Genomic DNA, 15417 nt, shown 5'->3' with positions numbered 1-15417 from the left:
TTTCCCTACTGGTTGGAACAACTGTGTGTGGAAGCAGCAGAGTGTATTCCATTAATGGAGCACAGCACTGGTCCCTGAGTGATTAAATCCCCATCAGCTACTGGGAATTTGGCAACAAAAAGCAGTGGGAAACATTTTTGGTGTAAACCAAACACATAAACAAGTATTTCACAACAGCTGTTACAGCCCTTCCCCATCCCAGATGTCATGACGGGAGCAACTACTCCAGCAGGGCCTGCATCATTATCCCACTTTTCTGTTCCTTTATGGATTTTAAGGCAACAAATCAGTTTATTTGGTTTCCTGCATTTCCTACAGCCAAGAGGGACAGCAAGGGCCTGTGGAAGAACACAGGGACAGGGAGCAGAGCTGTGCCAGCACAGGGATGATCCCAAGACTTCTCCTCCCCACACCACGTGCCAGTTCAACGGCCTGAAGTAATCCAGAGCAACTCCCACCAGCGAGAGCAGGCACAGAAGTTGTGATAAACTCATCTTCCCAAGCCTTTCACATGTTTTATTGTGCTTGTTATGTGTCATCCTTCCAAAAAAGCTCCCTGTGCCATATGATCCACAGGAGCCTGCAGTGCAAATTTAGAGCTACAACTCCCTGAACTTCCTGGAGAAGTGAGAAAGCTCAAGGAGTGGAAAAGTACAGCAGGGAGTGGAGGAAAACACTGCACCAAGGGGGAAGGAACTCACAGGAAAGGGAACAGGGAGCACCTGGCACCCATAAAATAGAGGTGGGGGGATTGGGGCCTCAATTTAGGAGGAAAATCCTCAGGTTTAGGATGCTGGAATTGTATTTACATCCAACAGCAACTCCAAACCTGCCATGGGCTGGGACAACTTCCCCTGTCCCAGGCTGCTCCAAGCCCCAGTGTCCAGCCTGGCCTTGGGCACTGCCAGGGATCCAGGGGCAGCCCCAGCTGCTCTGGCAATTCCAGCCCAGCCCCTCCCCACCCTCCCAGCCAGCAATTCCTTCCCAACATCCCACCCCATGCTCCCCTTTCCCACTGGGAAGCCATTCCCTGCCTCCTGGCCCTCCAGGCCTTGGCCCCAGTCCCTCTGCAGCTCTCCTGGAGCTCCTTTAGGCCCTGGAATGTGCTGAAGTTCTCCCCAGACCCTTCTCCTCTCCAGGGGAACACCCCCAGCTCTCCCAGCCTGTTCATGTTGAATATTCCCGGGGTTTGAGCCTCTCTTCAGCCGAGCCCTCCAGGCCACGTTTGCAGCCCCTGTCTGTGCCCACCCCAGGCCCCTCCTGGACCCTCTGCTCAGCCAGACCTGGGGAATCCACAGGATTCTTCCCTGCCTGTGACACACAGCTCTCAGAGACCCTCGACTGACTCAGAATATGGAAAATCTTTCCAAGTAAAAGATCCCAGAGAACTTCCCCACAGTGTCCTGCTCCCTCCTCTGTCCACAAACTTCACACAGTTCCTGTGGCAAACAATAAAATGCCACAGTGGCACCCGAATTTCCCGAGCTGTCACCTCTGAAAACGAGAGTCTGAACATTCCCAAAGAACATCCACCCCAAACCTGCCCCACAGGCACTGAGCAAGGATCCTTCTGGATTGAGCAACAGGAACAGTTTGTCTTCCTCAGTCGTAAAAGTTTCGTAGAAGGAAAATGCCTTTTCCTAATCTTTGTTCTGCTCTTTTTAAGTCCATGCCTGGCACTTTGGCTCTAAGACTTCCACACTTGCTGCACACAACAGTTCCCATTAAATTTACAGGAGATTATTTTGCCTGGCTGTGGTTTCTTCAGTGCAGTAGTTTTGAACAATCTCTATTTTTCAGTGACAGTGTTTGGCTTGGAGGGAAAAGTACATTTATCTTAAGTACAATAAAAAAGCCCCAGTCACCTTCACTCTGCAAATTCAAACCATTTTTTATCTCAAATTAAAAACATTGCAGTGCACAACCATTTTCAAGATCAAAGCACGAGGTGCTGTGGTTGAACTACAGAGATTTCTTGGGAACTGGGTTTGCAAAATTATGGTGAATTTCTTCTTTCTCTAAATGTGGATAAAACAATCTCCAGCTGACACTGAGTAACAGAAAGGTAAAATCCTTGGTTCCACACTGCACAGAGTTCATCTTAGGGACAAAGCTGTGACCAAACAAAATCTAAAAGTTGGGGGAAAAAAAAGCTTAGAGGCCTCTGCTTTTGCATTTGTGTTTTGGTTCTCTTTTTTAAGAAATCCGAATTTTAAGAAATGTGAATTTCTAAAATATTAATTTTTATATAATTTATTTATGTAATAAATATTAATAAAATAGTCACTTTCTTTTCCCCCAGCTGCCCAGAAATTCCACCAGTCCAGGAATACCTGAGAAGTTTGGCCTGGTGGGTTCTGGGAGCTGCTGTGTCTCTTCCCAGCACTGCTGACCCAAAGAAGCCCTAAACACAGAGTACTCCTAAAGCACAGTTTGTCACTCCTGCTAATGCAAGGCTTTTAATTAAAACAAACAAACCAACCCCTGCTGCTCTTCCCGGGAGGCAGGCAGGCTGCAGGAGAAAACAGGAAAAAATCAAGGAAAAAAGATAAAAAGGAAGCTGTTCCTAAAGCTCAGGGCACTTGTCTGACACCAGTCCCTAGAAATCCTGCCATAATCACCCCGGACACCAGAGCAGTGCCAAAAATGGACACTGGAAGTGAAAACAAAGGTAACACACTCCTGCTTACACAAAGCGCAGCCCAGAGAGGGATTTTATACATGAACTCAAAACATTCCAAAGGAGATGCACAAACCACGGCACTGCCAGGGCAAGTTCTCCCAGGAGATCAGAGCTGCAGGAGCCTGCACCTCCTCAGCCCTGCCCCCTGCCCCTGCCCAGCACGGACACCCCCACTGCTCCCACGGACCCTGCCCGAGCTCTTTGTGGGAGCACCCTGTGAGCAGCACCCCGCTCGCCCCTGGCAGCCTCACCTGCACGGTGATCCTGCCCTGGGAGCAGCCTCACCTGCACGGTGATCCTGCCCTGGGAGCAGCCCCACTGGCACGGTGATCCTGCCCTGGAGCAGCCCCACTGGCACGGTGATCCTGCCCTGGGAGCAGCCCCACCGGCTCGGTGATCCTGCCCTGGGAGCAGCCTCACTGGCACGGTGATCCTGCCCTGGGAGCAGCCTCACCTGCACCGTGATCCTGCCCTGAGAGCAGCCCCACTGGCACGGTGATCCTGCCCCTGAGCAGCCTCACTGGCACCGTGATCCTGCCCTGGGAGCAGCCTCACCTGCACGGTGATCCTGCCTGGGAGCAGCCTCACCTGCACGGTGATCCTGCCCTGGGAGCAGCCTCACCGGCACGGTGATCCTGCCCTGGGAGCAGCCCCACTGGCACGGTGATCCTGCCCTGGAGCAGCCTCACTGGCACGGTGATCCTGCCCTGGGAGCAGCCCCACTGGCACCGTGATCCTGCCCTGGGAGCAGCCTCACCTGCACGGTGATCCTGCCCTGGGAGCAGCCCCACTGGCACGGTGATCCTGCCCTGGGAGCAGCCCCACTGGCACGGTGATCCTGCCCCTGAGCAGCCTCACTGGCACCGTGATCCTGCCCTGGGAGCAGCCTCACCTGCACGGTGATCCTGCCCTGGGAGCAGCCCCACTGGCACGGTGATCCTGCCCCGGAGCAGCCTCACCTGCACCGTGATCCTGCCCTGGAGCAGCCCCACTGGCACGGTGATCCTGCCCTGGAGCAGCCTCACCTGCACCGTGATCCTGCCCTGGAGCAGCCTCACCTGCACGGTGATCCTGCCCCGGAGCAGCCCCGGCCCCAAGCAGCACAGCACGGGCACAGTTCCCTCCCTCCTGCCCCGAGGATATTCCACGGACACTGAACTCCTGCCACAGGAGGAGGAGTTTCCGAGTCACAATCAGCACCTCCACAAATATTTTGTGAAAAGAATTCCTCCAGCCAATCCAGAACCAGGAGCTGTGGGTACTTTTTCACAGCAACACCAATTCTCCCCCCACATCCCTTCCTCTGGGACATCTGCAGTTGAGTGTCACCCCCCACATCCAAACCACCCCTAACTGCCTGGGAAAACCATAAAAAAACCCCTAAAATCCCCCAAGAGTAGGCGCAGCAGCATTTCCCCCAACCTGAGCTGGTTTGTACCTTGGCTTGTGCAGTGTTCCTGGTCTTTGGAAGCAGCTCTGCCTTTATTCTCTCGATCTTCTGCTGGGTCTCCTCATCCCAGTCTGGCCCAGACTCCTGGGACTGGCTGGCCAGTTTCAGCTTCACCCAGGCTGCCAAAAACACAAACCAGGAGAGGTTTCCTTTCCCATCTCATGAATGAGAACAGTTTTTAACTTAAAATCAAAGCCATGCATTTCTGGTTACCCCAACTAAGAGAACAAAGACCAAAAAAGAAACCAAAGAACAAAGACCACACCAAATTCCAGAGCTCCCGGAATGACCAGGAATATGATGTAAAATGGCTCTTTGAATCATTTATTTGGACAGATGGACCCAAGACCCTTTCCTGGTTCTGTCATCCTTGTAGTCTCAGACACAAGTCAGAGCTCACTCACAAAATTCCTTCCCACATTCCTGATAACACATACCTGTGTGGACAAAATACTCCCTTGCACTGATGTCAGGAAAAGGTTTTCAGACTGGAAAAGCTCAATTCCATCCCCTTCTACCACAGCACAGAAGATTACAGTGAAGCATCCCTCATTTAAGCCCTGTCCCATTAAAGCTTCTCATTCTAATACCAAATAATCCCCTCTGAAGCAGGGAGCAGACTCAGCTCTGCCTGCCTCCACATCCCATCCCTTACACCCACCCCTAACCCCGGATGTGGCCTCTGACACAGAGCATGATAAACACACCTGAGACGTGTCCTTACCTCGGATCTTCCTCTCCTGCTCCTCTGCACTCCTCAGGATCCGGCTGGCATCAATCCCAGGAGACCCAGCCCTCAGGAGGCTCCGGACTCGGGCGGCCAGGGAATCCCCGCTGCTGCTGCCGCTCCCTGCCTGGATCCTGGCAGCCCCAGCTGCAGGCAGGATGCTCTGGAATGTCCCCATGGCACTGCCCGGCTGCTGGGAGCACGGAGGGTTCCCCAGAAGGCTCCTGACACGGGCACTGAGGGAATCCCCACTGCTGCTGTCGTCGCTCCCTCGCGTCCCTCCTGCCCTTCCAGCCACCCCAGCCTGGGACAAGGAGCTCTGGGAGCCCCCCAGGACAGTGGGGATGCTGCCCAGGGGCTCCAGGAGAGAGGGACTGCCCAGCTCCGGAGCTGTCCCGGTGCTGAGGTCGCTGCTGGCACTGCTCTGTGCCAGCCCCACAAGGGCAGGCTGGTTCCTGTCTGTGGTCACACTGCTGCACCCTTCGGGCTCCGACCTCCCCGCGGATTTCCCTGTCCTCGGCTCCTGGGCCATTCCCTTCAGCCCTTCACTGCGCTGCAAACCAACACCCAAAGGATTTCCCCATCCCAAATGACAGGGGTCAGAACCCAGAGGATTTATCCCCAGCCCCTCTCCCCGCACACCCCTCAGGGTCGCGGCCTCATCCCACGGCAGTCTTTTCTGCAGCTGAGGGATCCAGTCCTTCCCTAACCTGGAATCTTTGGGATCATCCTCCTTCCTAAGCAGCACTGGGGAAGACTCCCCAGTTTCTCTGCAGGAGGCTGTGGGGGAAGCAGGATGAGCACAGCTGGCAGTGAGCTCCTCTGCCTGCGCCAGCAGCTCACGGAGCTCTCGCAGGGCCCCAGAGCCCATCAGGGAATCCCCTTCCTGCCCCTTGCTGCTCTCACTTCCCACGCTGGGGGTCTGTGACCCTCTGTCTGATTCCATTTTATTCTCGACTCCAGACAAAATTCCAGCAGCCCACTCCTGCAGGCTGCTGTCCGAGCTCCTGGGCCCACGGTCAGCAGGCGGATCCCGAGCACTTGTCCCACCCAGCCGGGGACTCTCCCTGCCCGAGGAGCAGCGGGGCGGGCCCGGCTCTGCTCCAGCAGATCCCGTGGAACGCTCTGCACCCCGGGCTGTGGGACCTGGGGCAGCCACCTCCAGCTGGGGCCCTGACACGCTGCCCTGGCTCACTGGGGCCTCTCCAAAGAGCCCTGGGAAGCTGGGACAGAGCTCCCGGGGTGACAGCGCACCCGAGCCAGCCTCGGACTCCACGGGGATGGACACGCTCGGAGTGGAGATGTCGGAGTCAAAGCTCACGTGTGACATCTCAAAGGCTGGCAGCAATTCACCTACAAAGGAACAGAACATTCATTAATTTGGAGGCTCCAGAACACAGAGGCATCAGCAAATACTTGTACTAGAGGGCACACAAAGGGAGGGAAGAATTCAAATCCTGGAAAATATTTAGGATGCTGTTCTTAGAATGAGACTTGAACTAAGATCTCCACAAGAACTGTTGCCTGAAAGATCTCAAGAGTATTTCAGCTAAACATCAAAGAAAATGCAAAACTTATCAGAGAACTATAGAGAATCTTGAGTTGGATGGGATCATCTGGTCCAACCCAGGCCCTGCACAGACCCCCAACAGCCCCACCCTGGGCATCCCTGGCAGCGCTGTCCAAACGCTCCTGGAGCTCTGGCAGCCTCGGGGCCGTGCCCATTCCCTGGGGAGCCTGGGCAGTGCCAGCACCCTCTGGGGGAAGAGCCTTTCCTGATAACTGAAGTTCCTTGCTTTTAAACACCTGCTTAGACTGGATTTGAAATAAACGCTCTTGGATAAATGACCCAGTGGTGCTTGGATGTCCAAATGAACACCTGGTTTACAAAAGTAAAATTCCTCCATGGAAAGGCTGTCCAGGCCTGGCACAGCTGCCCAGGGCATCCCTGGAGGGATTTCAGAGCCCTGTGGATGTGGCACCTGGGGACACGGGGCAGGGGTGGCCCTGGCAGTGCTGGGGATGGTTGGACTGGATGGGCTCAGGGGGCTTTTCCAGCCTCAATGATTCCATGGTTCTACTGAGGACAGATCTTCCCCTGTCCCAAAAGCCAAGTGGTTTAAGTTGCCAGGTCTCCCATAACCCTCAAAGAAGGGAAAAATCATAAAAGAAAACAAGAGAACATTTAACCCCTTCTGGTCAGAGAACTCGGCCAGTGCAGGGGGCTGAGGTCAGAATGGAAAGGGTCACACAGGGACTCGTGAGGAGCCTTCAGACCTGCCCTTCCCACAGGTGCAAATCCCAAACCAGGACACTCTCAGGAAATGACACCGTGGAAGGAGTTTTCATGCACATTTTCACATTTTAATGACATGGGGCAAGCCCCTGAAGCCACCCTAACCCTGCCTGAGCACTCGGTTCTGCACCCAGAAATGACTCAGCCCTGGTAAGGCCACTCTGATTTGGTTGATGATGATGATGATGGGTGGATGGATTTAGGAACAGATCTGGTCAGTTATAAAAATACTGACAACTTTTTGTCACACCAAGAAATCCCAGAATGAAAAAGAAACCAAGACTTATTCCTCTCCCAGGAAGAAAAAGTCTGGTCCCATTCCTTCAATCTCAAGATACAAACCACATCCTTCTGAAGGACTCTTGTACACAGAGAAATAAAGGGAATAAAGACACAGTGTCCCTGCACTGCCTGGCAGCTGCCCCACAGTCCTGGATCCCTTGGAGGCAGCTCTTCAGAGCTTTGGATACTTCCCAATGCCAGAATCTATTGGAGATGGGAGAAGCTCAACCCCCACGAACACCCCTGACCCCACAGGTGGGTGAGGTCAGTGCTCTCCCAGGCCTCCCAAACCCCTCCCCATACCCCGTGCCTGTGGAGGGGCCCGGGCCAGCCTGTCCAGGGGATCCTTCAGGGTCCTGAGCTCCACAGGGGAGAACTCCAGCTCCCGGAGGGGCCGCCGGGGCACAAAGGGCGCCAGGATGGTGCCAGGGGACTGCTCGATGCCCAGGTTCCGTAGGTAGACCTGGGAAAACAAGGAATAAACACTCGGAGAATGCCGTGGGTCCTGGGCTGGCAGAGCTCCTTCACCCCAGCACTGGACACTGCAGGAGTGAGAATTCGGATTCTTCAGGGGAGGCTGCTGAACTGCAGCCTCACCTGCTTAAAATTCCATTTCCCAGCTGGGAGGAGAACACAAAGGTTTGGGTTAAAAACCTCCCTCCCCAAAAATTTGCTGCATAGAAAACACTGGCAGACCTGGGAATTCAAGCCAGCAGCAGGGAAGCTCCTCGTTTTTTAGGACAAGTTTGTTCAAGCCCTCAAGACAAATAGTTGGGAGCACTTTTGTCAGAGCTGGTTTACATACAGACATTACATGCAGGAAAAAACCAGCCAGAATTTCCCTTGACTTCATCACCTGTAGGGCAAATTAATTTCAACTTGTCCACACTATATCCTAAACTAGCCAGGAAAATTAAATCAATTACCTCACACATCACAGCCAGCTCCATTTCCTGTGGGTTTATTACAAACTTACACATTAACAGCCAGGTAGGTGACCTGATCTCCTCTACCTGCCAGTGATTTACAAGAGCAGAATTCCTCAGAACCAGGCTGGAGAATGTGTAATTATAGCCAGGAACAGAAGTCATCTCTTTGCCTCATGAATTTCATCTAAACACCCTCCCTACAACATTTATATTTGTTTCCCCACGGGTTTGCAAAGACAACAGAGTGAAAAGAGCTTCCAGAGCACATTCCCAAAGACCTGATGATTATGGAGTCATCTTGTGAGAGGAGCAGCCTCTTACTCAGAGCATAATTACATGTTTGTCATTACCATAAATCTGCATCTCATTTGCTCTACCCCCCAACAGCTATCACTGCACTTCACATGGCTGCCCAGTGCTCTCCACTGCCTCCAGCCCCCCAAGCAGGGGGAAATCTGGATTAGCCAGGCAGGATGGAAAGCAAGAAAGGGATGAAGAGGCTCTGAAGGTCCTTTATGAGGAACACATCAAGAATTCAGAATTGAGGCCTCAGAAACTGGAACAAGGTGAACAAGCAAAATGAGAATTCATAGGGAAAAAAGGAATTTAATTTCCAAGGAGCTGTGCTGGGTTTGCTGCTCCTGCAGAGCTGGGGCGTGGAGCTCAGCTCTCCTGCTCTGCTCACTCAGCACCTGAGTCTGAATCTCACATCTGGATCATGAGAACCTGATCTTCTGAAAGGCCACCAGCTCACATTTCTCGTTCCTCCTGCTCCCCTGACACTCAGCTGTCCCTGGGAAAGACAAGGCACCTTTCCAATATCCAATCCTTTCTTTGGCCACAGCAAGTATTACTAAAAGTCATTTTCCCACCTCTATTTAAGATAAGCTGAACCAGTATCATGGATGAAATTCACTGTAGCACAGCCCTGTGTAAAACCACTTATTTTGGCTGTAGTGATTAAAACCTCTCCTAAAAGGGCAGTGAGAAAAAATGGAAAAGTGACAAACAAATGGAAAACTCTGAAAAAACGTGTAACTGAAAAAAATTGATAACTCTGGGAAAATAAATGGGTAACTCTGGGGAAAGAAATGGTTAACTCTGGGAAAAAAAATTGATAACTATGGGAAAAGACATGGATAACTCTGGGGAAAAAAACTGATAACTATGGGAAAAGAAATGGATAACTCTGGGGAAAAAAACTGGTAACTATGGGAAAAGAAATGGATAACTCTGGAACCAGAGTTTAAATTAGAACCAAACTTACTGGGATCCTTTCTTCAATATTAAACTCTTCTTTCTTTGGAGTCTCCAGCACTGCTCCAGCAGGGATGGAGGTGTCCCCTCCTGCACTGGGGCAGGGCTTGGGCACCACCAGGGAGCCCCGAGCAGAGCCCAGGGCCCCCTGAGGCTCCCCAGAACTGACAGGAACATCCAGACTCTCCAGGGAAATGGCTCCAAAGCTGTCCATGATGTTGTGTCCAGTGGGAATATCTAGGCTGAGGGGTTGATTTTCCTGAGCATCACAATCCTTGTGCTCATCAGCTGGGGAGCTTCCATCCTTTTTAGGGAGCTGAGCAACACTGGACACAAACACATCTGGGGCTGAGCTTCGCCTTGCGGTACTTTCCACATCCTCACCATGAGATCCAGGAACAACCTCTGGTGTCATGCAGCCTCCTGGGGTGCTGTCCAACCCTCCCAAGGCAGGACTCTTCTCTCCTGGAGGCTGCAGGGCCTCTGCAGAGTTTGCTGCTGGGGTAACTCCAGCCCAGGCTCTGCTCCTGCTGCAAACATTCACGGTGTTGTCAGACCGGGATCTGCTCAGACGGGGGGCAGGCAGGGGCTCTGTGTGAGGGAAGTGCAAACTTCCCAGAGAACCTGTCTCCCTGCAGGAAGGAGCAGCACAATCCTGGAGATCTCTAAGGCTTTTCTGTACCGATAAAATACTGCTTGGAGCCATGGCAAGTGCACTGGAGGCTTTCCTTCCAGGAGGAAACCCAGCTGGGACACCGGAGCTCACGGCATCAGGAACCTCCTCTGGCTGGCTCATGTTCCAAGCTCCCACCTTTTCCATGAAACTCAGCGATGGGAAGGACTGGATCCTGCCAGGGTGGGGGGATTCCAGCTTCAAGGACTCGAAATGTTCACAGGTTTCTTTCGGAGCACTCTGGGGAAGATGTTGCTTCCCAAGGGATCCAGGGGTATGGGCAGGGGGCTTCCCTGAGGTTTCTTCATTTGAACACAAAGGAGAGGCCTGAAGGTCCGAAGGGATCACCAGGACTCCACGTCCTTCTGCCTTCCCAGCTTTCTTGAGGAATATCCCCGGAGTGGACTGGAAGTTGGGATGAGGCAGGTGTACGGAGAACGAGCCCTCACCCCCCAGACTGAAGGAAGGGGAAATCTCCGTGCCTTTGTGTCTGCTCTCAATGGAGAAGTCCGAGCCAGTCAGCTCATCCCTGCCTCCCGCAGGCTCTGCTCCCCCCGGGGACCCCTCGGTGCCCGGAGCTGTGTCCGTGGCCGGCCCCTGTGGCTGGCTGGGTGCCCAGGCCCCGGTGCCTGCCACAGCAGGGACAAGCTCCTCTCTCCCCAGTCTCCCTGACGGCTGCTCCTGCTGACGATCCAGGAGAGCTCCCTGCAGTTCCCCAGGAGCAGCCCTGAGCCTCAAGCCCTCAGAGCCTTCCAGCTCCACTCCGTGCTCCTCCAGCGCTCCTTTGCCCTGCTCAGGAGTCGCTGCACAAAGAACGTCTTGAGCACCTGAGTTTTTAGAATGGCCTCTCCTCAAGCCATCGGAGAAATTGTTTGACAAATCAAGCTCAGGCACCTTCTTTCCTTTTTCCTGCTTCTCCAGGACTCCTGCCTCACTCCCAAGCACTTTTACCTTTTCCTTCTGCATCCCCCCTTCACTTCTCTCTGAGAATTTGGTCAGTGCTGTTGTGTAGGAGGAGTTTCCCGAGGATGAGGCTTCCTCCAGCCCCGGGGACTCCTTGTCCTTCTCTGAAAGCTCAGACCCAGCAGCTGGGCCGTCACTGCCAGGGGGGGAGAGTCCATCCTTCCCAGCTGGGCTCCAGGGCTGCTCCAGCCCCTTTCCCAGCATCTCCTCTGGAGCGGGGTGTGCTGGATGCCCCCTGCTCCGGGGCACCGCTGCCTCCTGCTCGGTGCCCCTGTCCCCGTCCCCGCTGCCCAGGCGCTCCCCAGACAGGGAGCTCTGGGAAGCAGCTCCGGGATCCGCGGGTCCGACGGGATGGGAGTGCTGGGATGAAGCGCAGAGCTCACTGGGAGGGGCTGGGTCCCTCGGGGATGCACTTCCATGGACGTGGGAAGGCTCCGAACGCTCCAGGGATGCTCCAGAAACATCCGGGATTCCTCTGGAAGGGGCAAGACAGGTGAATTTCTGATCATATCTTTTGTTTCAACATCTCTGGTTTAAATCAGAGGCAAAAGAACTTCAGGTAACAACTGGGGGTTAGCAACACTCACATAAATGCACATAAATACACAAACACATCCCTTAAAGGGGCAAAACCTGAAGGAATGTCAAGAAATACGAAAAATCTATAAAATAAAGGCTCAAAAATAATATTATAATAATATCAATTTTTACTTAGTATGGCAATATTTTTCACCCTGCTTAGGACTGAAATATTTTTTACTGACAGGCTGCTATTAGTTAAATAAATAAATAAATAAATAAAATCAGCTGAGCAAAACATGCAGTATGTACTTACACATATCTCAGCTTGCCTGTGGTTTATTAATACAAATCACCTACTTCAGTTCATTATCTCAGTTATTTTTCAAATAATAAATATACTTATAAATAAATATAAAAAGCAGCCAGGTCTCAGATAAACAACAAATTCCTATAAAGTTCTGATACTCCTACTGGGGATCACTTAATTAATAGTTCCTTTATATTAAACATACCCTCAAACCCTAATAAATATTACTGCATGCAAGTGGAGAGCCTTGAAATGAAGGTGACAAAGCCTTTTACTGAAACAGCTCTTTCTTTACACATTTTAACCCAAATTTGTATTTGAAATCACACGTATTGCTCCAGCACACCCAAACCACAACACTGTCCATGGATGTTTCACTCCTGTAAATACAAAACTCTGATTTTTGTCCCCAGAATCTCATTATGTTTATTCCAGAGTCTAAGAAAGCTACGGAGATGTTGAAGAGGGTGGAGTCCCTCGTTTTCCCATTTTCCCTGGGTGCCTCAGCATGACAAGCTCAAAAGGGCCTGGTCCTGGTTTTCCCTTGCTCCAACTCTTCTGAAGGCAGAATCCAGAGGTGCCTTCTCTCCACACACCCCAAAACCAGTGTAACCTCCACATTTCTGTGCCCAGAAACTGCCATTATCCAACTATCCAATGCAGATCCCAGCCACTCAGGGAAAGAACCAGCCCCAGGAACCCCAGCTCACCTCAGGGGAATGAAATCCATCTGGGATCCCTGCAGGAAGGTCTCATCCCGGGCTGGGCTCAGCAGCAGGGGCAGGCAGGGGGAGAATCTGCTCTCCTGGACATCTGGGAGAGAGAAAAACACCAGCAGGGCAGTGAGGGCTGGCAGCACAGCCTCACACCCCCAGAGATCCCAGCTGCAGGGAAGGGGAAGGAGTCCCACCCCCACAGCCCCCGAAGCCTCCTCCCTCCCGGATTAAATTCAGCTTTCTCACCCCATACCAAATCCAGGCCTCCACTCACTCCTGGCACTGCCATCCCCAACTTACCCTAAAATTCCTTCTGTGCCATCCCCATCCTGTTCCACCCCAGGCAGCACCTCCCTCCTGATTTCCAGGTGGGATGTCCACAGGGATTTTATCCCATCCCCTTTTGCTTCTTTACAAACCAAGGATCCAATGGTGCCTTCCCTACTCTCTGTTTTCCCATAAATTCTGATTCCAGCAAAGGCTGCCTGACATTTTTTTCTTTACGGATTCAAGATAAAGTAATAATCAAACTTAGCAGACAGCCATGATTACTGCAGCAATACATTTTAGTTTCTATGCTGTATTTCTTTGCTCTTTGGGGTACTTGGGGATTTTTCTCCAGTTCACTGCTTACAAAAACAAATGGAAACAGTTCACAGCACAATAATAAAAACAACTACAACACATAGGTAATTATTGGGGGGGGGCTAGATATAACTGTATGTTTGGGGATCTTTTTTCTCCTTTTTTAAAGTCTAAGGTATCTGAGGAGTGTAAATAACTACACACATGTCTGATGGGTGCAAAGAAACACTCCTAGTATTTCAAGCAAGCTTTTATTTTTAAAGGAAAAGAGCTATTTGTGGCCAAGGGCGTGACTTCCTAACCCAGAAATGCCATTTATTTAATCCAGGCTCATTACATTTCAACCACCTCAGACAAGCCACAGTCTGCACCTTTTAGAGGAGCACAATCACATCACAAAATGATCATTACACACAAAAAAAACCCCAGTTTTCATTACATCAGCTCCACCCCGAGGCTTCCCCAGCCCACACTGCATCACCTGACGAGGGGCAGCCAACCATGAGGCAGCCTTGCCTATTAATTTTTAATTTAATACTTCCGATTAACATTTTTAATTACTTTAGAACTCTAGGTAGCGAGAGGATAATTACACAGATAGAAATAATTGAATTTGCAATACCAGATATGATTAAAATGCTTTTTTGGAAGTTTAGAGAAAGGAAATGAGATGTAGCTTTAAAAAACAGGTCTAAATAGCTATTCCAGAGGGTTCAATCTGGACTGGAAGGCAGAGCTTGACGACAAAATTAATTCTGACACACATGGAAGTGTAAAGCAGCAGAGGAGAAAATGGCAGCACCAGCACAGAGGGACAGAGGCAAGGAATTAAGGAGCAAGGTGAGGACAAGTCCCTGATAACACAGCAGCTCCTCAGGGCTCTGTTTCACCAGAGGGCACAACCAAAACTGGGGCTCAGAGCACCCCCTGATGGGAACGATGGCACCGGAGCAGGGACGGGACCAGGGCAGGGACGGGACCGGGGCAGGGACGGGACCGGGGCAATGGTGGGATCAGGGCAGGGGTGGCATCGGGGCAGGGATGGGACTGGGGCAATGGTGGGATCAGGGCACGGGTGGCATCGGGGCAGGGATGGGACTGGGGCAATGGTGGCATCGGGGCAGGGATGGGATTGGGGCAGGGATGGCATCGGGGCAATGGTGGCATCGGGGCAGGGATGGGACTGGGGCAATGGTGGCATCGGGGCAATGGTGGCATCGGGGCAGGGATGGGATTGGGGAAGGGATGGCATCGGGGCAGGGATGGCATCGGGGCAATGGTGGCATCGGGGCAGGGATGGGATTGGGGCAGGGATGGCATCGGGGCAATGGTGGCATCGGGGCAGGGATAGGATCAGGACAATGGTGGCATCGGGGCAGGGATGGGACTGGGGCAATGGTGGCATCGGGGCAGGGATGGGACTGGGGCAATGGTGGCATCGGGGCAGGGATGGCATCGGGGCAATGGTGGCATCGGGGCAATGGTGGCATCGGGGCAATGGTGGCATCGGGGCAGGGGTGGGACTGGGGCAATGGTGGCATCGGGGCAGGGGTGGCATCGGGGCAGGGGTGGGACTGGGGCAATGGTGGCATCGGGGCAGGGATGGCATCGGGGCAGGGGTGGGACTGGGGCAATGGTGGCATCGGGGCAGGGGTGGCATCGGGGCAGGGATGGGACTGGGGCAATGGTGGCATCGGGGCAATGGTGGGACTCAATCACACTCTGAATCCTGATTTAAAGTCAGGAATAGGAGACTGGGCTGGTTCCCTGGGATCTGCTTCCCGTTTCTCTCAAACACACAGAGAACAGAGAGGTTTGTGTTCAGGGCTGGGGCTGACAGAGCCTGGACTTCACACTCCCTGTTCCCAGCCATTGACTGGGAGCTCACAGGATTCCCAAGGCCTTTGCTCCATTCAGTGCACATCTACTCCAAGAGATTTTCTGCTGCTACACTTGGAAATACTGAGCAGATTAATTTGGACACAGAATTGCATTAAGGATGGAAACCTATGTCTTTTAAGGAACAT

The 15417-nt window shown here is 52.5% G+C and overlaps 1 protein-coding gene across 1 annotated transcript in view; it reads right to left on the bottom strand.

The window, feature by feature from the left end:
• Positions 1-15417, bottom strand: part of LOC138110158 (uncharacterized) — a 37958-nt gene that overhangs the window by 5448 nt on the left and 17093 nt on the right. The window contains exons 4-8 of the mRNA XM_069014880.1: positions 12800-12902; positions 9635-11735; positions 7742-7901; positions 4858-6213; positions 4122-4252 (exon numbers count right to left, since the gene is read on the bottom strand). Of these exons, the coding sequence (XP_068870981.1) occupies positions 4122-4252; positions 4858-6213; positions 7742-7901; positions 9635-11735; positions 12800-12902 (3851 nt within the window). The remainder of the gene's footprint in view (positions 1-4121; positions 4253-4857; positions 6214-7741; positions 7902-9634; positions 11736-12799; positions 12903-15417) is intronic.

This window comes from Aphelocoma coerulescens, chromosome 4, assembly GCF_041296385.1.
Source record: "Aphelocoma coerulescens isolate FSJ_1873_10779 chromosome 4, UR_Acoe_1.0, whole genome shotgun sequence".
Lineage (NCBI taxonomy): Eukaryota > Metazoa > Chordata > Aves > Passeriformes > Corvidae > Aphelocoma > Aphelocoma coerulescens.
This window is presented reverse-complemented; position numbering and strand designations above follow the sequence as displayed.